This window comes from Felis catus, chromosome F2 (genome assembly GCF_018350175.1).
Source record: "Felis catus isolate Fca126 chromosome F2, F.catus_Fca126_mat1.0, whole genome shotgun sequence".
Classification (NCBI taxonomy): domain Eukaryota; kingdom Metazoa; phylum Chordata; class Mammalia; order Carnivora; family Felidae; genus Felis; species Felis catus.
In genome coordinates this window covers 43,603,570-43,627,891 of record NC_058385.1, presented here as the reverse complement: position 1 = coordinate 43,627,891, position 24,322 = coordinate 43,603,570, and the positions used below count along the sequence as shown (strand labels likewise).

General features: G+C 39.3%; 1 protein-coding gene across 7 annotated transcripts in view; it reads right to left on the bottom strand.

The window, feature by feature from the left end:
* CPQ (carboxypeptidase Q) overlaps nucleotides 1-24,322 on the bottom strand; it is a 429,842-nt gene that overhangs the window by 78,044 nt on the left and 327,476 nt on the right. The window contains exon 8 of one of the 7 annotated variants that reach the window (XM_045050098.1): nucleotides 2,594-3,711. The exons of 5 other annotated variants lie outside the window; for them this stretch is intronic. In XM_045050098.1, the coding sequence (XP_044906033.1) occupies nucleotides 3,539-3,711 (173 nt within the window). In that variant the 3' untranslated portion in view covers nucleotides 2,594-3,538. Of the gene's footprint in view, nucleotides 1-2,593; nucleotides 3,712-23,160; nucleotides 23,235-24,322 lie in introns of those variants that run through there. One more of the 7 variants, XM_045050099.1, reaches the window with a different exon arrangement.

Here is a 24,322-nt window from a genome sequence, read left to right as displayed (position 1 = left end):
TCTGGTCCCCCCAGTACTCATTTCTACCTCATGACATGGAGATAGAAATTCAAACTGGAGGTATCCTTGACCACGAAACAGAGTGAAGACTTGAATTATGTTAATACAGTGGCAGCGACTATCTACCAGAAGATGAACAGCAGAGCCCCATCTGTCACCAAGTCCCCTGCTGTATCTGGACGATACTCTCACAGCTGGCCAATCCTCCTGAGAGTTCCCCGACCATTCTGCCTAAAACTCACACCTTCCCTCTGATCACTCATTATCCTCCTTTCTATTATCTGAAAGTATATTATTCTTATAATGGTTTTATTATTTGCTGCCTGTCTTTTCCATTGGAATATAAGTTCCCCAAGAGCAGAACCTTTGTCTTTTTGTTCCAATTCCCAATGCCTGGCATATAGTAGATGCTCATTAAATGTTTGTTGACTCACTAAATGGATAAATGAAAGAATTATTAAATATCAAATTGGACAAAAGCTGAGATGAATACTGGCTTCATCCTCCTTTTCTACAGCAACTTTTGGTAAGGCAATCCTACTTTCTGGGGATTCTACTATCAGCTCTTTCCAAGCAGGTTTTCATTGTCAAAGACACATGATATTTCATACACAGGCTGAGATCTAAATGTCCCATTATGGACTACACAATATGTTCCTATACCTTTCACCACTGTTACAGAAATTAACCACAACTTGAAAATAAGGCAAAAAGGTGGGCAGCACATCTTTTCAATGTCATTCAGGAGCAAAGTCCACCTAAGAACTGTCTAGGAAAATGTTCTTAGTTCGACTCACTGTTTACTATTGATTAAAGGTCACAGACTTAGTGAATTTATATTTTAAATTGTATATTTTTGTCTAGTAGAGATGAAAATGATTTCTGTCCCAAAGAATAGATAATCCCAAACATTACAATTTATTGGCCACTAGGATATTAACCAGTTTTAAAAATCTAACCTAGCAATCTTATCCTAATATTTCTTTATTAAATTGCACACATTTAGTTTCTCATATGCTCTGTAAATTGGTATTAATATCTTACTGATTTCCTCATTAACTAATTGAATCAAATCTTTGACATGTGTTTATTTTGTATTTGCATGAAAATTATAATTTTTACCTTTTAGAAAATTATAGCTTAATACCACCCATCTATAAATCTTAAAAGAACAATTGCATTCTCATGTCTCAAAGGATAAATTTCTCACAAAGTCATCATCTGTAATTTTATCCATGAGTACTTTAATATGCAAGAGCATTGAGCAAAGTGGTTACCAACACAAGACCTGGCCTTCTGTCTTCTCCCCGTGTGGTAGCAGATGGTCTCCGGGTATGAGGAGATCATGGGGAGAATAAGTATAAATTTTACACACATAAACACACAAACATATATATAAATGTAGGTGTATATATAGATGTATACATATATAAAATATATAGAGAGTCTATATCTATATCTGTATCTACATCTATATCTGTATCTGTATCTATATCTATCTATATCTACATATCTATCTGTGTGTATAATATTGGGCTTGTCCTTAACACCTCCTGACCCCTTAATATCCTTATTTATGTCTTGAACTGCCTTCCAACTTTCACATGACAGTCATGATTTTACCATGTAGAAAATTATAATTTAATACCATCTACCTAAAAACCTTCAAAGAACAATCACATTCACATGTGATAAGGTCCTTGTCTTTGAGTTCATGATTTTAGGTGTGTGCACGTGTATTTATATCTTCATATATAGCTATAAAGAAAAACCCACACCACCGTCCTTCTCTCTGGTTTTGGAACACAAAATGACATTGACACTTCTTTGGAGAGGGGTAATTTTGAATCTTACTCATTTTTACATATTGGTCCCAATTTATTATTCTCCCTTTGTCCATACAGAACTTATCGTCCACTCTTCTTTCATGGCCTGATGTCAGTAAAATTCCCACCTATTTGAGCTAATGTGACTCCGTGTAATTGCTTTTCTGCAGTTCTCTCCACACTTGGGGAATGATGCTCACTAAGAAAACATCAGTAAAAATTGTTTCTGACAGAGCACACTGTGAGAACATTCAATGTATATGGGTCTTTGACTTGAAAAGACTCTGAAGATTGTTTCCAGTGTGGTGTTTATAATTAAGGTCTTAAAATCATCACAGGTTTTCTGTGTGCTCAAATGAACAGATTATGATTTCTGGCTACAAATACAAAGAGGTTACAAATCCACTGTGCAGTAGAAGGCAGGTGTTGAGATATAAACCTGTGTTTCTGCTCATCACTTCCCATTCTGTTGGCAAACAGAGGAAAAGGAATGAGACAAATTGGAAGTATTACCTGGACATGCTGTTGTAGACCTACTTCCCTTTACTGAATATTGATAATTCTGTAAGGCTGGTTGACAGGAGTACTGCAGGAATGCCTGGGTGACATTGAGGGAGCTAGAGTCACAATTCTGTCACCCACTATTCAATGATCATGACATTGAAAGCCAACTGGTTGATTAAAATATGTCCATTCATGAGAAAGATCATAAGGAAGACTCTATGAACCTCTGACCAATGATTCTCACTTCTGCATGGCCAGGATAATGCATTTATAAAATCCAAGGTTTATTATTAAGAACTTAAACACATAGTTGATAGGTTGAAAAAGAAATGATGGCTTTTGTAAGAGGAAGCCTTGGCCTGTTTTTACAATCTTTACAATCTTTAAAAAGGTACCAAAAAAAAAAAGGTTGTAAGCAAAGGAAAAGGAGGTATTTTACCTATTGAAAGAACCTTTGATTAAACTATGCTACAACCAAAAAGGTTGCGTTGCTGTAGAATTGAAGGCAATGTTTTGCTGTGCATAGAGAACTAACTGGCTATGAGACAAAGACCAGAAGCAACAGGTATTTCTATACAAGGAAGCCCACCTGAGAATTGGTATCATTATTTGGAATTGGAATCAGTCTTGAAAACCTGCAAAGACCCTTCCAGCTACACTGTGGATCTCCATTATCTACCCCCTCCTCCCAATAAGGAGGACAGGCTAAAATTGTCCCTTTTAGGTTACCTAATATACATTCACAGCTGACTAAGCCATACTGATATACAGAAATCAGACTACTTGAGAGGGCACACCTATTAATTTTAGGTCATGTCAGGGTGGGCAGCCAAGGCCTCCACAAAATTCCTCTGGGGGCCTTTGTCAGAAGCAGAATTATGGGCTGGATGGACCAAGAGTCTACACTGAGATGGGCTTTTTCCATTTCCAGATAACCATAGTGTCAAAGTCACAAGAAGCTATGCGATGGAAAACAGGAAATAAATACATAAAAGAAAGTGTTACTACTAAAAGCAATCCCATCTGAAAACAGGCTGTATTAAAAATATAATAAAATTTAAGTACTAATGAATAACATGCATCATGTCCAGAAACCAGGGGGCAGGTTTGGAGGTAGCTTGGGCCAATGAAGAAAATTGATCTGGGAATGAGAGTCTTTTGATTTCTTTCTATTCTTCATATTCATTTATACATCAGACAGCACAAATTTACCCAAAATAGGTGTGTCCATGATTTTGTGTAAGGCAGGTGGTTACAAAAAGACGACAAACTACTTGGCTAACGCTGCAAAATATCAGTGAAGCTTCTTCCACCTTAGCTTCTGAGGGAAGGACAAGGAGAACAGGCATATGGTGAATAATTCTGGCCTTGAGCCATAATCCTTGAAAACAGAGCAAAATTAGATGTTGGTAAAAATTTTGGTGAATATTGGCTCAGTTATTGAGCTTTTATTTTATTTATGCAAATAGGCTTTTTCATTCTTGGTCACCTGAGAGGTTCACATTTGGCAGCTAAATGCAGTCCCTTTAGTTGACTATCTGCTAAAAGGACGATTTTTTTTTTACATAAAACCTTCTAAAATATAACCTTCTAAAAATTATTATTCAGTGAATAAGAAAAAATAGGCCAAACATGAAAAGCTTTCTGAATTCCAAAACAAAAGAAACAAATGTTTAAGAAGGAGCCTGGAAATGAATATGCTTTTAATGCAAACACATTTCACTTAAAGTAAAACATCAGTTCAAGGCACATCCATTAAATACCAACACTCATGATAAGATCCTGGCCCATGGCAATCCACTAATAGGGAATCTACAAGGCTGAGGTACAAATTTTACATTTAAATGTAGCTAAATTTCCAATGCTATTATGGTTGACCCTCATTAATGTAATTTTTAGGACAATCCTCATAATGAAGAAATAGTGATTATTCTCAGTAGCCACCCAAAATATAATTACAGCACATTTGATTAAATGCTTCTGTGGTGAGATAAACTGCAATTTACACATTTCTGTGTTCTTTAAAAAAAAAAGGCTGATGATGATAAAGGAAGCTAATGTTACTTTGTGGGGTAACATGTTATTAGCTGTTCCATCATTCATACTCAAACTCCAGAATTATCGGGTAAGGTAAATGGTGCTTGAGATTTGCTGCTACAGACCCTGAAACAGTTCCCAGCACAAACTTTATAAATAACACCAGGAGTCCTGCTGTTTCATCTCCTGAGTCATTTTTCCGAAAGCAGCTAGAATTCTTGACAAAGGTGTAAGTATGCTGTCCTTTACTAACTAATTAAACTGGTAAGCAGACGATTCTGAAGGATATGGAACATGAAGCATGAATTTTTTCTTGCTTAATTTCATACAGAAGAGGTAACAATCGTCCAGTTATTGTAACTAGTGGAGTGACTACTCGAGGTGATCACAACAACATTTACAGTGCACTCAGCGCTGCACAGCAAGGCAGACACTAGGGATTCTGCCAAACATGACTTGGATATAAGGTTTTGAAAAGGAGATCATATTCACTCATCTGATATCTACTGAGCTCCTACTGAGGTCCAAGTACCTTGCTAAGCCCCAGGCAAACGATGTTGGGCATAACTTAAATGTGTCTGCTCTCATGGAATTTCATGGAACCTTCAATCTAGTAGAGTACATCTGCAGAAATGAGATTAACGAACATAAGATTACATCCCAAACTGCTTGGGATTCCACAGATGAGGCTTAAAAAGGAAAAAGCCTCATTCTCCCCAAGTTACTGATTTTAATGTGGTAAAGACTATTTAGAAGCATGTTGGAGGGTGAGAGAGGTTCTTTCACTACGGGCATGGTGCAGACTGGGAAATGGTGTTCTTCCTTATTGTCTCTGGGATATTGGTTCTTTACAATGACATATCATTTAATGATGAAAAAGGTAAAAAAAAATCATAACCATAATTGTAGCCAGGATTTACTAAGTGCCATGGCCTTAACTAAACATTTGACATTCATTATCTTATCAAATCATCGTAATGCTTCTGTAATTATTATTATCCTCATTTTATAGATGAAAAAACTTGGGCTTAAAGGTTATGATGATGATTAGAAGTGTAAGAGTCTGGTGAAAGGATCTGTAGACTTTTGTACCTTGTGCTGAATTCATCCCTTCATCTTTTTTTTTTAAATTTTTTTTAACGTTTTATTTATTTTTGAGACAGAGAGAGACAGAGCATGAACAGGGGAGGGTCAGAGAGAGAGGGAGACACAGAATCCGAAACAGGCTCCAGGCTCTGAGCTGTCAGCATAGAGCCTGACGCGGGGCTCGAACTCACGGACTGTGAGATCATGACCTGAGCTGAAGTCCGACGCTTAACCGACTGAGCCACCCAGGCACCCCCATCCCTTCATCTTAAAGATGAAGACCACAGGTCGGGGAGTCTTGGCTGCATGGAGTGATGTGATAGGGCAAGTCTATGAGTGTGCCTCCCTCAGAGTACCCATGCCCACACGACCACCCATCTTTTTCCCCCAGGGAACGTCTACTATGAACATGTGTTTTTTGAAATTCCTTCTATTAGATTCAATAATAGAATGTCTGACTCGTACATCTCTAAAATTATATCCTTCCCTTGCTTCTAATTCAACCTTGCATGTGTGGTAACAGACCTCTAATCCCATTTTACTTATTTAGGGTGCAACCCACTCTGTCTGTGGTCAGTGGATTGTCAGTGGAATAGCTACTGTTCATCCCTCTTAGCTTTTAAGATCACTTCTGTCTGTGGAGAAATACCTCATCTCATTGAAAGCTTTCTTTTCACATAAATCAGGGCTGGGATGGAACTTCTCTAGTCCAACAGTCAAATGAGCCACATACCCAACAAGTTTGCCCCATTTTGGCTGACTGGAATTAAAAATTTCCCCAGCCCTGTGGGCTCTGGGAATTGTTCAACCTCCAGCTCCCTGATAGCTGTTCTTTGCTGAGTGTTATAGAATTTTACCCTATACATGCTCAGCTCAGTATGTAATAAAAGACTCAAAGAGAACCATCTCTTTTTCTGTTTATCTCCCTCTTCTCTGGTACTCCATCCCGTAAACATAGCTGCCTCAGACTCCCTGAACTCTAGTCTCTGCCTTTGCAATTTAGCAAGACTACTGTGTTATGCTTGGGTTTCCTCTCCCTGCTCCATGGCCTGAAATGTGTCTCCAGTCAGAAAACTGGGGCAATCATAGGAGTCATCTTTTGTTTTCTTTACCTCAGGGATCATAGACCTCATTTTCCTTTGTCCAATGTCTGAAATTAGCTGTTTAATATATCGTGCACAGTTTTCTAGTTTGTTTGTTTTTTTTTAACAGCAAAGGACAAGTCTAATACCAGTTTCTCTCTAATGGACTGAGGCAGATATTAGCTTCTTTTCAAAAATTAAACACAAGTCATTTATTTTTTGTTTTTTAAATTGAGATATAATTGGCATACTTACCAGCTTCTTGAAGGTAGAAAATATGTCAGGTGCTGCTGTTGCTCCTACATTTCAGCACCCAATAGTTGCTTTACTTCTCAATATAGCAGACAAGTATTATATATGGCAGGCAAGTTAGTAGCACAAATTATAGAGCCAACTGCACTAAGTTTGAATCCTGATCTTGCATGTATCAGCTTGTAGTATATGGAAGGATATTTTACCTCTCTGTGCTTTGATATACCCATCTGTAATATAGGAATAATAATAATTGTAACTATCTTTTTGGCTTGTTTGAGCTTCAATGAGCTAATGAGGTAGAATGCTGCTTGGCATATGGTAACACTCAGTACAGTTGCTATTATTAATATTACTATGAGTCATTGCCAAAAGGCCAGTTAGCATATTCCTGTATGACTGATCCTTCGTTGCTTTGAAATTTCATGCAGATAATCAGTGAGTTAGTCAACGAAATCACATGATACCGTTTCATTGTTATAATAAGGAATTATGCACCCCATTCCTCCCAGCCAATCGTAAGTAAGTAACATTAAGTTCCTAGGCTGAGAACAAAAGATGTTCACAAAAGCCACATCTTAGGATACAAGGGGATTATAAATGCACGTTGCTTTTCATCTTTCCATCCAGATTAGCAATGAAAAGGCATATGTGTTCTGCATTTCTAACAATTAGATTTTACTGGAACTGCACTAGTGGCAATAGATCAGTAAAAGAACATGGCAGTGAATTGGATTGTAAAGTGAAGACTCCTTTTATAGAGCAAATGATGGCCCACTGATTTATCTATGCCATAAATCTGGAGTTTCGGATGTAGGGTCTGTAAAAGGGCTGTACCTTGGCCAGCGTTACTTTCAAAGATCAGGCTTGGCCTCTTTAGACAGCTGCTTTCAGACACATTAAGAGCTATTCCTTTGGGGAGATTCTCCCTGGAGCTTTGATGGGGTTCTTAGGAAAGAGGAGGTCCCAGTATTTACACTTGCTAGGCAAAGATTTGAAAATCACTTGTGTGTATGCTTAACTAGCCTGGATATCAGTCATGCGTCCAAGAATCAAATACAAATTAAAGTTTTAACATAAACAAATATCCTTGGTATTTGCTCTGCAAACCAGTCCATGTGCTACCACCATGACTGTTCTTCTGTCTTGGGAATAGTCCTTCCTTATGTGCCTGAAGGCACCACCCCCCCACCCCGTCTTGGTCCTGGATTAAAATGGCCAGTTGTCAGGTGACCTCAGCAGAGATGTTGGCATCATCTGAAGTTCATGTCTTATAAATATTTAATGTTAGTCTTCAGAGGATAAAGGGATAAAGAAGCAATTAAAACTCACACTCCTGACTGGATACTGTGATTAAATTCAATTCTGGTGCATTATTTTAGTTTGATGTAGTACCACGGTGCAGGGGTCTGTATGCTATCACTGATCTAAATAATCCCCCACTGATGTACATGAGAGATCTGATATCAGAGAATAACAACACATCAGTCATCATTTCTGAATTATCTAACAGCATCCACCTTATGAATAATACTTTGAATTTAAATAATCTTCCTTTCATAAAAGATCAAAGCCTTTGTTTTCTTATCTATCTTAACAGCATTTCTGTGAGGAAAGAAGGGGATGGATTTGTATTCGCCTGTTTTTAGAGTATGAGAAACAGAGAACCAGACAGAGTAAATCATGTGCTCGGGATCATATACTAATACGGAACTTAAGAGAAGCCTTAGATATTGGAGCACCAATCTGTAACCTTTCTGCAGCATCAGGGTTGGTAAAGTATTTTTGTAAGGGGCTAGAGACTAAACATTGTAGATTTGGCAGGTCATATAGTCTCTGTTGCAACTTAACTATTCAACTCTGCTGTTGTAGCATAAAAGCAATCATAGACAGTGTGTAAATGTAAATGAATGAGCATGACTGGTTATGATGACTTTGTGTGTGTGTGTTATGTGTCTGTGTGTGTGTGTATTTTACAAAAGTAGGTGGTGAGCCAGATTTAGGTATAGGCCATAGTTTATTAACACCGATACTAAATCATGGCCCATGTTAAATACTGCCTCAAGCTTAGGGGCCACTGTATACGACAGCAGAAAGTGACATTTGTACATGCTTCCTCCAGTATCTTCACAAGACGAATCTTGATCATCACAAGATACATGCTCTACAGGCTGTAAACAACTCTCCATTTTATATACGAGGAAACTGAGAGGCTAACTCATTTATCCGAGGCTGCATGGTTGTAAATGAAGCATGAAGACTATAGCATGAGTCTCCTGACTTCTAATCTTTCTCTTCTGCTAGCTGTCCCATGGGAAATTCTTGCCTCTACCTGCATTTTCAGGTGAGGAAATTCTAGGATCTGGGGAGGTTGAATGACTTGTCTGGGGTCAATGATCTGTTAGTAACTGTGCCAAGACTAGACACACCATCTGTTGGCTTCCAGACTAGTCTTCATTTGTGAACATTTACATTATTTTGAACATTATTGTGAACATTTTCCAGGAAAAAAAGGTTTAACTAGAGAGAATGATGGTATGTCCATTGTATTTTATTTTTTTAAACTTCCTGAAATGAAACTATTTTATAAACAATTTCTTTGATGTACCAAATAGCATCCAGACATTGAATAATATTTTTTGATTCACTTTATGTTTTTGACTATTTTTTTAATGCTTATTTATTTATTTTATTTTGAGAAATATATATATATGGAGAGAGAGAGAGAGAGAGAGAGAGAGAGAGAGAGAGAGAGAGAGAGACAGTGCAGAGCCTGTTTGGGATTCTCTCTTTCCCTTGACAAAAATAAATCAGTCTGGATTATTATTTCTACTCATTAGTGACAATAGTGTAATCTATCAATTAACCTAAGACACATATGAGTAAAGAGGGCTTTTAGCTTCCAGTGTAACAGAAGGCATCTGCTCAACACAGAAAAGTATCCACAAACTACCAGTGATCATCATTTCCTAGACTCAACAGAGCATCCAGTTGCCAGCAGGGGATCCAAGCCTGCGAGGTACTGCCATGTTTCCAGACTCTGGATCTGGACCATAGGCCAAATGACACCTTCCCGAGATTTCTTAGGCCTCCTGCCATTTCTACCTTCCTCTGACAACTCTGGTTTTGCAAATTTGGGCTGACTGAGAAGACCTGCTCTGGATTTCCCAGCTTTGGGGGGAAGGAGTTTCTGGTGGTCCCATTAAGAATCCAAGTCCCTCAAAGGTTCTTTTGTTACCCATAGAATTAACATTCCTGCCAGGGGCTTCGCTTACATCACAGGTGTCAGCCACTCTCCCTGCCCTGCGGAATGTTAAAAAGTAAATACTAGAAGGATTCACATAGTCCAGCAATGGAACAGTTGCTAACACACTAGCCAGGGCTAAAAACCGCAAATGACTAAAAACTTTGGAAAAAGCAACATGAAGGGTTTTCAGACTTTTCCTACAGGAACACTCACGACTGAAAGCCTTATTCTAATTTTCAGTTACATCTGGTGACTGTTTATTTAAGACCTTGGTTAGAAAATTCAGTTTAAATATGCATCAGTGAATTCTGTTGCCCTTACAGGCTGGCCAAACCCAGTAATGAGTCTGGCTGGCTTTTATTTTAAAGTCTGAATTAGCATATGCAGGGGACAGTTTCCCTAATTGTCAGATCATCCTAAGGAATTCAACACCCAACTTCCTTAGGGATAGATCTACCCCTGTCTACACTCCCCTAGGTCACCAATAATCTGCAATTCTGGAGACGTTGATGTCTCTCTTTTTCTCCATAATTCTTACTCTGGCCTTCACTTATTCTATTTCCTTGGTTGAGTCCATTACTCAAGTACATGTCATTGCTTTTCCTGTCTCCTTTCTTCCCTTCTGCTTCTTCCTTGACCCTTTCTCCCTTTCCAATTTATCTCCTGTCAACCTCACCCACTTTTCTTTGTTATTCTCCTTTTAATTGTCCTTGTCTTAATTGCCTAATTTCTTTTCCTCTTTTGCAACTTGTTTCCTTTTTTCCACTTGGAACTTCTTTAAGCATTTTAAAAACCAATTATCACCATGTTGCTTCATTTTTAATAAACTTGATTTTTAAAGTGGAAACTCCATTTCCTTAGTGTGCTATGGCAGAGAGGTAGACATAAATTAATTAGAGCTGGCTGAGATGGGGAACAGAAAGCCAGTCTGAGTTCTGTGCCAGAATGAATATGAAGCAGGTGGCAAGGACTATGAACACATACCTATATCCAGTTTAGCACACACTATACTCACCAAATATATACAGCCTGTCTGTGCCCAGAGAAAAATAAGTTTCTCTTCATTGAATGCCAAATGAAGGCTGTTAAGTCAGGTCCTGGTGAACCGTTTTGCTAAAATTTTTTTATTGAGGTCTAATTGACATATAACATTATATTGGTTTCATGTTTACAACATAATGATTCAATATTTGTATACATTGCAAAATGATCACTGCAATAAGTCTAGTTACCATCTGTCACCATATGAAGTCAACTTTTAGGATTTACTCTCCTGGCAACTTTGAAGTCTGCTCTACAGTATTATTGATTATAGCTACAATGCTGTATACTACATGCCCATGACTTATTTATTTTATAAGTGGAAGTCTGTACCTCTTGATCCCCTTTACCCATTTCACCTACTCCCCAAACCTCCTTCCCTCTGGCAACCACCATTCTGTTCTCTCTATCTATGAGTTTTGTTTTGTCTTGTTTCTTTGCTTTGTTTTTTAGATTCCACATATAAGTGAAACCATATGGTACTTGTCTTTCCCTGTCTGACTTATTTTGCTTAGTATAAGTCCCTCAAGGTTCATCTATGTTGTCACAAATGGTGGTATTTCATTCTTTTTTTATGGGTGAGTAGTATTCATTACATATAAATATATATATATAAATATAAATATACATATATATAAATATATGTATATATGTATATAAATATACATATAAATATATATATATCTCACATATTTTGTATAAATATATATGTATCTCATATCTTCTTTATTCATTCATCCTTCAGTGGACAATTAGGTTGTTTTCACATTGGCTGTTGAAAATAATGCTACAATGAACATAAGGGTACATATATCTTTTAAAATTAGTGTTTTCATTTTCTTCGGATAAATATCAGAAGTGGAATTGCTAGATTACATGGTAGTTCTATTTTTAAATTTTTGAGGAATCTCGATACTGTCTTCCATAATGAATGCACCAATTTATACTCCCAGCAACAAGGCATGAGGGTCCTCTTTTTTCCACATCCTCACCAACACTTGTTATTTCTTGTCTTTTTGATAACAGCCATTCTAACAGGTAGTGAGGTGATATCTCACGGTTTTGATTTGCATTTCCCTGATGATTAGTGGTATAGAGCATCTTTTCACGTGCCTGTTGGCCATCTACCTGTATGTCTTCTTTGGAAAAGTGTCTATTCAGATCCTCTTCTCATTTTAAAAGTCAGATTTTTTTTTTAAATGAGTTCTTTCTATAAAAACATAGAAACCCTTAACCCCTTATTGGATGTGTGATCTGCAAATATTTTCTCCCACTCAAGGGTGTCTTTTCATTTTGTTAACGGTTTCCTTTGCTGTGTGGTTTTTTCAGTTTGATGTAGTCCCACTTACTTACTTTTTGCTTTTGTTGCCTTTGCTTTTGGAGTCAGATCCAAAAATTTATCACCATGACCAATATTAAGTAGCTTGCTGCCCATGTTTTCTTCTAGAAATGTTATGGTTCAGGTCTTACATTCAAGTCTTTATTTATGAGTTAATTTTTGTGTATGGCATAAGATAGTGGTCTAATTTCATTCTTTTGCATGTGGCTATGTGGTTTTCTCAACACTGTTTATTAGAGACCATCTCTTCCCCACTGTATAGTCTTACCTCTTTTTTCATAAGTTAATTGACCATATATGCAAGGACTTATCTTTCGGTTCTCTATTCTGTGTCACTGACGTATGTCTATTTTTATGCCAAATCATACTGTTTTGATTACTACAGCTTTGCAATATAGTTAAAATCAGGGGGCATCTGCTTCCAGCTTTGTTCTTTCTTAAGATCTGATAAACTATTTAAGGAGAACAAATTCAAAAATGGTACGGAGCTTTTTGCAATTGCTATGAAGTCCTGTTTCAGAAATATGAGTAGTTAAGTCAGCTGAAGATAGTCCTACAGGGACAGTGATGTCTGTGCATTGGCTGAAACACTCAGGTATACTCTCTAGATACCCAAACATTCTGCTAATATAAAATCTGAATAACACAGACCCACTAGCTAAAACACAATTTAGTTTCCCTAAATGTTGGGCCTTCAATAGCCTCCCTGAGTTTTCAGAAGGCTTGGAGTCACACCTGCTAATCTAGCTTTTGATTACAAAACACAACAGTTGGGCAGTGCAGGTAACAATAATTATCTCAGTAATTATATTCTGTTATGCATCGTATACCCAGGGCCTTGGGCTTTTGTGGAAACACAAGAGGCACCCAGAGTATCTTTAGAGCACGTGCTCTCTTCCAGTGAGCAGGTTGATAATAAGCTCTTCCTGAAACAATGAGAAGGCAGATTGCTTCCCCTTTCATACCTTCTTCCTCCCCTTTCTGGCTCAGCAAATTTCAGTTGTGTCGCAGAGTGGAAAAGAAGGGAGAAAGCTGTACATGAGGATGGAGGATGGAAACTGTTCAGGAAGAAATCCAATTTCTGTCTTGTGCTCTGTGTATTTCAAAATGGAAATGATACACTTATTAAAGTGCCCATTAAGCCAACAATACAGGGAAGCATAATGGGGTTTAGGAGCCTGGGAAGGAGAAGAGGCAGGTCAGAGAGAGGAAACAAGATGAGGGCAGTATTTTTAAGGGAGACTGCAAAATGTTCAACCAGGGAAAACAAAATGCCTGCACACACTTCATTGAAGAGTGAAGAAGTACATCATCTCATACTGGCAACTGGCAATAATATCTCTCTTGCAGCCACAGAAAGATCTATTGGTGTCTAATAAGACAGTGGAGAATCTAGGTAGTGGTGTGAATTCCACAAAATGAGTTTAATGCATCAGGGTAAGGTTTATTAAATACTTGATATATTGACTTGATGTGAAGAATTATATCAGATTTGTGAGAGCAAACATGGTTACCTACTAGTCAAAATAGGGACACAGAGAAAGGAGGAGAAAAAACACAGAATCCCAACTGTGTGCTAGATGTTTCCATATATGTTGTCTCATTTAATCCCCAAAAGATACTAGTACAGTGGGTATTATCAGGCTTCATTTACAGATGAGGAAAAAAGGCTCAAGAAGGTATGTAAATAACCTAAGTTCATACAGCTGGTCAACGGTAGAGCCAAAATTTGAGGGCAAATCCCATATGGCTTCCACCCTGTCATGCTGCCTTATGAGAACAAATCTTAGTACCTTCCAGAAAGGAAACAAACCTTAGGGATCACCAACCATGTGCTAGCTACTTTGGAACATACTTGCACATTCTTCATCTCCTATAATTTCAGCTCTACCGACATGCAGATGATTTGACAGACAAACAGTGTGCAGCCTCTTCAAAAGATCATTCAAGTCTCCACCACTGCAATTACATAAATCTGGTGCCTAGGGTTGGGAATATTATGAAATCCCCAGCATTTGGCACCCCTCCTGAACAGGGAAATCTCATTTGAAAGCCAGAAGAAAGGCTTTGGAAAGAAACAGGGTAGGAACGCACAAGAGATTTCTCAACTGTGCATGCACTGCCTTGGTGATGGATGCTTCTGCTGTCCCTACTGGGGCCAAGCAACACAAACATTAAGTGTTTCTGCAGACGAAATGGGCCTGGCTCTGGAGGACAGGTCTGACTTTCAACAATTGAGAAAACAATGGCACAAGGACACGTTTTTTAGTCGTTAGCAGCCTGGGTGAGAAGCCACTGGATAAATTCTTTTCCCAGGAATTTGGGCACCTAGGGTGTACCAGGCGCTGTTCTAAGCACCGTTCTACTACTTTAGGTCGAGATATTAGAAAACTTTCCCAAGGCCACTCGCAGCTGGGAATGGACCACAGACAGGGGTTTGCTCCAAGATCTGCCCACTTTGCTACTTCTACCACACAGAACGGGTAGAATTTTGTCATTATCACGAGAAGACGCTGCTGATATTCTCCCATCTGTTATTTGCTTTATATCCTACAACTGCTTCTCACTACAGATTTCATTCATTCATCTTCCTCTCTCCCTCTAAAAGTATATTAAAGTCCTGTTTATGTTTCTCCCACTGAAAAACAACAACAGCAATGTTCTTTTACCCCATACCCTCTCTAGCTACTGCTTTTTCTATCTCCTCCCTTTATAGCTAAACCTCTTGGGAGAGTTTCCTTTCTTGCCATCTGTATTCCTTCATCTCCCACTCCCTTCCCAATCTATTTCACCCCTCACTATTCCCCTGGCAAGTTTCACTTGCCAACCCCACCCTTCTGGTTGTTAAATCCAATGGGTATAAAAGTGTTTTTCTAGGACATTGGACCTGATTGACCATCTGTTCTTCTTGAGACTCTTCCCTTGGCTTCTGTCAGGGGGACACCTTCTCTTGGTTTGCCCCATCCCTGGATGTCTCTTTTCAGTTTTCTCTATACATTTCTCTTCCTCTGCCCATTCTTTAGTGTTCTCAGCCCTCCTCTTTGCCCGGGCTGTCTACCCTACTCCCGTAGCAGCATGACCACTGAGTACTAATGACTTACCTCCCCACTGACCCAGCCCTTTCCTGAGACCAGACACATATCAAACTATGTAAAGGACATCCTGCCCCCACCTTCTAACCTAAAGCTCTTTGTTCCCTGCTTCTGAAAATGCACCACTGTTCTCCAAGCCTAAAACCTGGCCTCATCCTTTACCTTTTCTTCTCCTTCACCTCTCATGTCATATCACCAGGCCACAGCATTGCCAGTCCACCCACCTTCTCCATCCACTCTACCACTGCTCTTGCTGGGGACATCAGCACCCCTTGTCTGGTCTTCTTACCTGTCCCAACTTTGTCCCCATGATCCATGCCATCAAAACTATTGCCAGAGTGACCTTTCCAAATACAAAGCTCTCCTACTCTTTACTTGAGCTCCCCTTTGCTATGAGAGGTCCCTACTCCTTATCAGAACTTACATGAAAGGTGTGTTGTGATAATGCCCCTGCTTATCTTTTCATTTTCAGTTTTCACCACTCTCTTGCTTCCTAATTCCCAAACACACCAACCTTCTTTCAATTCCTTACTGTGCCAGGCTCCTGGTGTCTGGGTGTTCCCACATACATCCTTTATAGGAACCACCCACCCCCCACCATCATGTCTTTCAGCTGACTGCTGGGTAACTCCCACTAGCTCAAATGTCACTTCTTCTTTGAAGCCTTCCCAAACCTCCAGAGCCTGGACTTGGTGCTCCTTACATGTGTTCCTACAGTCCCCTGTACTTCTAATAAGATGGCAGTCAGGACACTGTTTGGTGGTTGTCTCTCTGTGTACCTATATCTTCTAGTAAACATAGGCTCCGGAAGTAAGCACTGACTCTATCTTGACTATAGTTGGACTTCTAATTCCTACCATAGTGTCTAGTGAATAAATTTAAAAAATAATTTATAAAATACATATAAAAATAAATATAAAAGGTGTTAAATATTTTTGAATTAATATCTTCTAGGGGCTAGGAAGTGAGGAGAAAGTGGAGTAGCATAACCAGGTGAAGGGATGACCAGAAGGCAAAATAAAGAAGCATGGGATGGTAACATTCCTAGGTACTCTAGCTCATGTTTTCCAGTATTGTAGATGAAGGATTCTTCTGGAGTCCAATGAAGACAATGAAAATTGAAAGAGAAGACTATGCTTTCCAGGATGTCTTTCAGGAAGACACCTGGGATAATTGCCCAGAGTATATGATGAAACAGACAAGATGTTGGTTTGTTTTGATACAGAGCAAGAGAAAACAGAGTGAAGGAAACCTATAAGGTTGTTAGTCCCCCCCTTTTTGTCTTGTTCAAGATATTTGTCAAATTTAAGCTGACCGTTTCTTTGTCTCCCATGGAAAATGAGCAGGCTGTACTGATGGCATGAGGGAGAGCCATGTTTCTCAGTGCTTTCCCACACACCCAGAGGACTGAATACTTTAACATGGGCTCTTGAATGCAACTCAAGCTCTCAACTGACTGGTGAGTGGTGAAACATGGTCTGAAGCAATTTATTGCTTCAAGATGATGGCAGGAGGTAGATCTGGTTAGAAGTAGCGTGGCTCATTTTGAGCAAGGGATGTCAAAACAGAGGCTCTGCATAGCAGCTGGCCCTTTGGAACATGACCACAGACATCTGGGGATACACTTGCCATTTAGGGGCTCTCTTCTGCCCTGGGGTACCCCTATTAATCTAGAAGCCCTGGAAACTAGGATGGGGGCCATTACTCTATTCTAGGAAGGTTAAAATAGTTCATAGGAGAGAATAGGTACTGAAGGATGAAGCAGTTGGGAAAGCTTCATAGACATATTGGCATTTGTGCCAGGCCTTGAAGTTCTAGCTTCTAGGAAGGAAAAAGGGGAGACATTCCAAGTAAGAATTTTCCGCATACTGTAGGGGAAAGGCATAGAGGAGGATTTGGACAGGGTATGCCCAGGGAATAACGATTAGACAAGCTTGGCTGGAGGGGAAGGCTCTGGTCATAGAATATTGGAAGTTAAGACAGAACAAAAATACCCTGCAGTTTCTACAGGTAAGATCAATGGGGCTCATTTACCCAGCTTCAAAAGGCTGCAAATAACTATTTTTTATGTTGAAAAAGAAATCCAATAATTTGTATCACTTGCTGCTATGAATATGATAAAAAGCTTTTCCTGATGACTGTAACAAATGGCCACAGGAGCCCTGTATTCAGCTGTAATATTATAATACACCCCAGGAGAGTCAGATCATATTGATTTCATTGGGCCACTAGGCTGTCTGTACAGTATTCCCAGAGCTCAAGCTCCTTCACTGGGTTCCATTTTATTGTTCTATGTAGATTTAGAGAGAGCCAGCTCTAGGGAAGGCTAGACTATGGGTGTGCAGAGAAGATGGAAGCACAACTACAGTCTTTAAGAAGTTCATATGGAGGAGGAGATAAAATAAGATGCTCCAATAATGTAGGGCAACATGTCAAAGAAAAGCATGAATGAGGACACAAAAGTAAGAGATAGATGCGGAGCAACTGGAACTCTCATACTCTGCTGGGTGGGAATGTAGACAGTGAAAAACGGTAAAACCACTTTGGAAAATAGTTTGGCAGTTCTTTAAAAGTTAAACATACCTCTACCCTATAACCCAGAAATTCTACTCCTAGATATTTTTCCAAGAGAAAAAAATCCACAAAAACTTGTATCAGAAAGTACACAGTAGCTTTAGACATAAATATGAAAAAAAAAAAAACCCAAAAATAAGCTAAATGAGTATTTAATAGGAAAATGACTAAACAAATCATGGTATATTCACATAATGGAAAATACTCAGCAATAAAAAAGAAGGAACTGATAAGGGAGACAACATCGATGAATCTCAAAGAGAGGATGTAGTACTAAAGAAATATGATATCCTGTGTTTTATTCCATTTACATAAAAGTTCAAGCACAGAGGCAAAACTAACCTCTGGTGATAGAAATCAGAATAGTGGATGTCTCTGGAGATGGGGGTGAGTTTGGGAGTTGACTGGAAAGAAGAATAAGGAAACTGGGATGATGGAAATATTATATCTTCATGTGGGTGGTGGTTACACAGGTGTAAATGATTACCAAAACTTACCAAACTGGGTGGCAATTCATTGTCTGTCAATTCTATCTCAGTAAAACCATGAAAAAAATATAGGAGTTGGGTAAAGAACAGCTTCAGGGAAATGCTGTCTTGAGCAGGCTTCATAGAGAGGCTAGGGGAAAGGTGATTCAGGTGGATAAAACAGATAAAAGGTCACGAGGTGGGAAAGTGTATTGTGGGTCTCAGGAAGGGCTATGTTGGCCACGAAAGGTAGGCTGCGGTCGTTACAGTGAGTGGGGAGGTAGGAGCAGAAAACACTGGTTATATATTCTCTAAGATTCACCAAGAAAGAGAAGGCAGGAAGAATAATAACTTGAAGGGATTAAAATGCCTAAGGAACTTTTTTTTTTTTTTAATTTGTTCGTAGCTTGTTTGTAGGCCAAAGGGCAGAATCACTGAGGAGGAAACATTGAAAAGAGGAGATAATTTATAGAGCAAGGTTCTGGTAGACATGGATGGTTCACACTTAGAAAGATGGAGGAACCTATGGACTCTCTGTCAGGGGGGAAGGTGAAGGACTGAGTAAAACTGTGAAGGGCTGGGGAGAAGAAAATCATGAGAGCTCACGATGTTGTCTCTAATGTCTTAATATGGTGGGAGGAGAGATCTTCACTGGAAGTGACAGAGGTAGGGCTGGAGCTTGGGGAGCTTAGGGTGCTATAGAGAATATTCCTGGGATGAATGGAAAATTCTGAGAATCAACAGCATGGATTGATAACGGAGATAACTGCCCAGGCTTGGGACTGGAAAGCATGGAGAATGAAAGCATGTGGTGGCTACTGAGAACATGCTTGAAATGGGTCATGGCTAGAAGTGTAGGTTAGATAGGGCAGGACCCATGGGGATTACAAAAAGGTCAAGGGTCTGGAAGTCAGGAAGAAGAGGAAAAGGTTCAGGAGGCATAAGAACTTTGGTAAGTTTAAGGTAGTGTTCATCAGTGAAGGTTGTTTCACTACTCAAGATGTTTGAAGGAGAGCAGTTCCCAACAATAATGAGTTCCAAGGTATGCTGATGGATGGGTTGAATGGTGATGACATTCAGCAATGGAAGTTGGATTCACTATAGATGATAGCAGAAGACGTGTACAAAGGGACTGAGGAAAAGGCTGAAGTCCTTGAGAAAATGTGGCAGAGTGTCCCCACTAACACATTTTTCTTTCTCCCTAGGTGAACAGGAAGTTGATCTGAACTTTTGTTACAAAGTACTATTTTAAATACTATATTATTTACTGTATTTAACTTCTTTTATTCTATGAAGGCAAAATGCTTGAGGGTGTATTTTAAAGTTGATCTTAATCAAATCTTTATGAGTAACACATAAGTGGTTTCATCTTCATTTTACAAACAAGTAGCTTTACATCAGTGCCCTCCCACAGCCTTCCTTCCAATTGGGGTAGGATTTGGTGCACAAAAGTAATTGCTGAAATCACTTGACTATTCAGAAAATGATTGCATTAGACAGAGGGCACAACATGTTATAAGTTTCAATATCTGAAAAGAAGTTGCACGTTTTGACACTTAAAAAATGAAATTTAGAAATGCCTGGGTGGCTCAGTCAGTTAAATGTCCAACTCTTGACTTTGGCTCAGGTCATGATCTCACAGTAGTGAGATCAAGCCCTGTGTGGGGCTCTGTTTGGCATGGGGTGTGCTTAAGATTCTCTCTTTCCCTCTCCCTCTGCCCACCCCCACTCCCCTAAAAAAAAAACAAAACCAAAAACCAAAAACCAAAAAAACCTCAATTTATGAGAAGAAAGGAAGTTTTTGTTCTTATTCATCTTTTTACTTCTTTCATTGATTTTTTTTAATGGGAATAATTTCTTCAAGATTTTAAAAATCAAAATTCTTATTTTAGGACTCCCAGATTCCTATATCAAAAAATATATTCAAAAGGCCAGGGGAGCATTTTGGTGTATCATGAATCAGAAGGAAATGTCAGCAGAACTGTTTCTACCATTTATTGATTGTGTGTCTCTTGGCAAAATACTGCCTATCTGTGCCTCGATTTCCTCATGAAAAAGAAATTATGCAAGTGAAGAGCTATGCAAAATGGAATGTAAGTACTAATTGTACTAAAAAACAGTGAATTGCTAGCGAGATTTTAAATAGAAATTAAATTAACAGAGGTGGCTGGGTGGCTCAATTGGTTAAGTGTCTGACTCTTGGCTTCAGCTCAGGTCATGATCTCACAGTTTGTGAGTTCGAGCCCTGAATTGGGCTCTGTGCTGCTGCTGCAGAGCCTGCTTAGGATTCTCTCTTTCCCTCTCTCTTTGTCCCTCTCCCCACTCGTGCTCTCTCTTTCAAAATAAATTAATTAATTAAACTTAAAAAAATTTAAATTAACAAAAGAAAGTCAACTTTGACCTGAAATAGCATGCTGGCAAAGTATTCCTAATCAGGCATCTTCTAGAAATGAGCACTGATCAATGAGATGAGAACTTCCACACCTTCCCACCACATCTAACTTCTTCATCAGCATCGACATACGCTGCCTTCCTAACTATGACCATAGAAGAACTTTTCAAGCTTATCCCAAAGCCTATTTCCATACTTGTGCATTAGATCCTTTCCCCTTTTGCCTACTGGGAGAATTGCTTTGGTCATTCTTTTCTCTTCCACATCATCAATTTTTCCCTTCTTCACTGGACTGTTCTCACAAGCAAATAAACACATTATTTCTCTATCTGAAAAATCTTTTTCTCTACTCATTTCTCCACAAGATCAGAGAGCCAGTGAGAGGATCCTTGCCCTTGGCTCCATGCCTTCAAAGGCCACATTCTAGTCATTCTCCAGCCATGAAGTTTCCTATGGGATAAGGCGTCCATTGGGACAAGAAGTGCTTACCCAGAGCTGATGGTCCCTGCATTGTAGACCATTCTCTGGATACCTCATACCCCAGAGTTCTCTGTCCACCTGGCCCTTAGACCCTTACAGGGTGCTCACAGTCCTCTGAACTGGGTCTGTCTTCCCTAGAGTGGACCATGTTGCTAATTTACTCACTCCTAGGCTTGACTGATATTCAAGGGACGGCCACTTATGGGTGTGTGGCCAGAGCTTGGACATGAAGGCTGAGGTGTCTCCACCCAAGCAGACAAAGCCCCTCATAGTATGGGATGGAGCTGGGAAGGGAAGGGGTTTAGACCACAGTCCCTTTCCTTGTGCCACCAAGTTATGACATGAACTCCAAAGTCCACGAATTCTATATCTGAACTTGATTTTCCAGGTCCTTATGAAAGCATATTTGTCAGTGTAATGGAAGGAACACATTTTATTTAATAGTTTTTTTTAGCTTAATTTATACATTTTACATGCTGAAAATATTAAATTACATCTCCATTTATTCTTTTCCCCCATAAATATTAAGGGTGCACCCTAATAACCAAGAAAGGATTACTTAAAAAAATATTTCCCTTTGTGGCAAATTCCACTAAAGAATGGTCTATAGTCAAGAGCTCAATTTCTCTCCTCCTGTTCTCTCTTAAACACATTTGTGTCATCAATATCTATTGCACCATGTATTTGCTTTCACCATCTAATAAAACTGCTTTTGTCAAGGTCACCAATACTTCACCTTGTTAAATCTACCAATTGGTTCTCAATCCTCTTACTTGGTGTTCCAGCAGCATGTGACATAGGGATCATTCCCTCCTCCTCCTCAACATACTTTCTTTCATTGTATTCAAAGATTCCACTCTCTCTGGTTAAATCTCAATGTCTTCTTTTTCACCTCTTTGCTGATTCCTCCTTTTATCTTATCACCAACCTCCTAATGCTAGAATTGCCAGGGCTCAGTCCTTACGATCCATCCAGTGCATGGCTACATTGCTGATGATTTCCAAATGATTTCTCCAGCCTGTACCTCTTCTTTAGCTTCGTACTCTCTACCTGACATTTCCACTTGGATGTCTAGTAGGTATCTCAGATTTCACATGTCCCCAGAGGAACTCCTTCTTTTCCAAAGCTGCTCTAATCACAGGCTTCCACATCCCAGTTTATGTCAACTCCAACTCCCAACTACTTAAACCAAAAAACTTGAAAGTTCATTGGAATGATCTTTTATTCTTATAACCTATCAAGAAATCATATTGGCTCTACATTCAAAATATATCCTAAACATGACCGTCACTCACTACTTCCATTGCTAGTGCACCCTGGTCCAAGCTCCAATCACCTCTTGCCTGGAATACTCCAATAGCCTTCTCATGGCTCTCGCTTTTGGACTATTCGCAATACCAGTGGACACCATTCAAATATGACAGACCAAGGGCACCTGGGTGGCTCAGTCGGTTAAGCGTCCGACTTCAGCTCAGGTCACGATCTCGCCGTCTGTGAGTTTGAGCCCCGTGTCAGGCTCTGGGCTGAGGGCTCAGAGCCTGGAGCCTGCTTCCGATTCTGTGTCTCCCTCTCTCTCTGCCCCTCCCCCATTCATGCTCTGTCTCTCTCTGTCTCAAAAATAAATAAACGTTAAAAAAAATTAAAAAAAAATATGACAGACCATGTCATTCTGCTCAAGACTCTGCAGTGGTTTCCCTATTTCATTCAGAGTCAAAGCCAATGTCACATCTAGCCCTACATTCTCTAGTCCTTGATCTTACTCACATTCTCTCCCACGCTCCCGCATCTCCAGCCACACTGGTCTCCTTGTAGTACCTGGAATATGTCAAACATGTTCCTGAGTTGGCACGTTGTGCTGACTGTTCAATCCACTAGAATGCTCCTCTCCTAGTTATATGTTTAACTAATATCCTGACTTCTTTCAAATCTGTTTAAATCTCATCTTCTCAGAGATACTTATCCTGAACACCCTGTTTAATACCACAGTCTATCTCTAACTACCTCTGGCACTCCTAATTCCCCTTACTCTTCTCTACTTTTCTCTTTTCCATAGTACTTGCCACCTTCTAATATTTTATAGTTTGCTTATTTATTATTTGTCCTTCCCCTATCATCATCCAATAGAACTTTCCTCAATGATGGGAATGTTCTATATCTGCATTGTCTAATATAGTAGCACTTGAGCTGTTGAGCAATTTAAATGTGGCTAGTGCACACTTGTTGGGATGAGCACCGGTTGTTGTATGTAAGTGATGAATCATGGGAATCTACTCCCGAAGCCAAGAGCACCTTGTATACACTGCATGTTAGCTAATTTGACAATAAATTATAAAAAAAAAAATGTGGCTAGTGAAACTGAAGAACTGAATTTTTAATTTTAATTAATTTTAATTTATATTTTAATTTAAATAACCACATGCAGCTAGTGGCTATCATATCAAGAACAGCTCTAGAATCTGCGTGCCATGAGAGCAGGGAACTTTGTCTCATTCACCAAGATCTCCTAAACACCAGGCAGAGTGCCTGATGTACAGGTGCTCAATATAAATATGTTAATGAATGCATGATCAAAAGTCCAAGGCCAACTTTTCCAATCACTGGAAGAGATAGGGGCAGAATCCAGGAACTCATCACTTAGGAAAACCACCTCTTTCCCAGCATACCAAGGAAAGATCCAGAAGTCTGGACAGGTGCCTTCTGGCAGGTGTACCCTGTAAAGAAGCACAATGCCTAATCCTTGGCATCGTTGATTTTATAAACGCATATACACATGCATATAAATTGGGGAAATAAGCAATCTCTCCTGCATAAAATCTAAACCTCCAGTCCCTGCCAATACGTAACCAACTCAGTTCATTTGTGGCTATCATCAGAATTCAGGACAGACACTCTCCACCCTCATG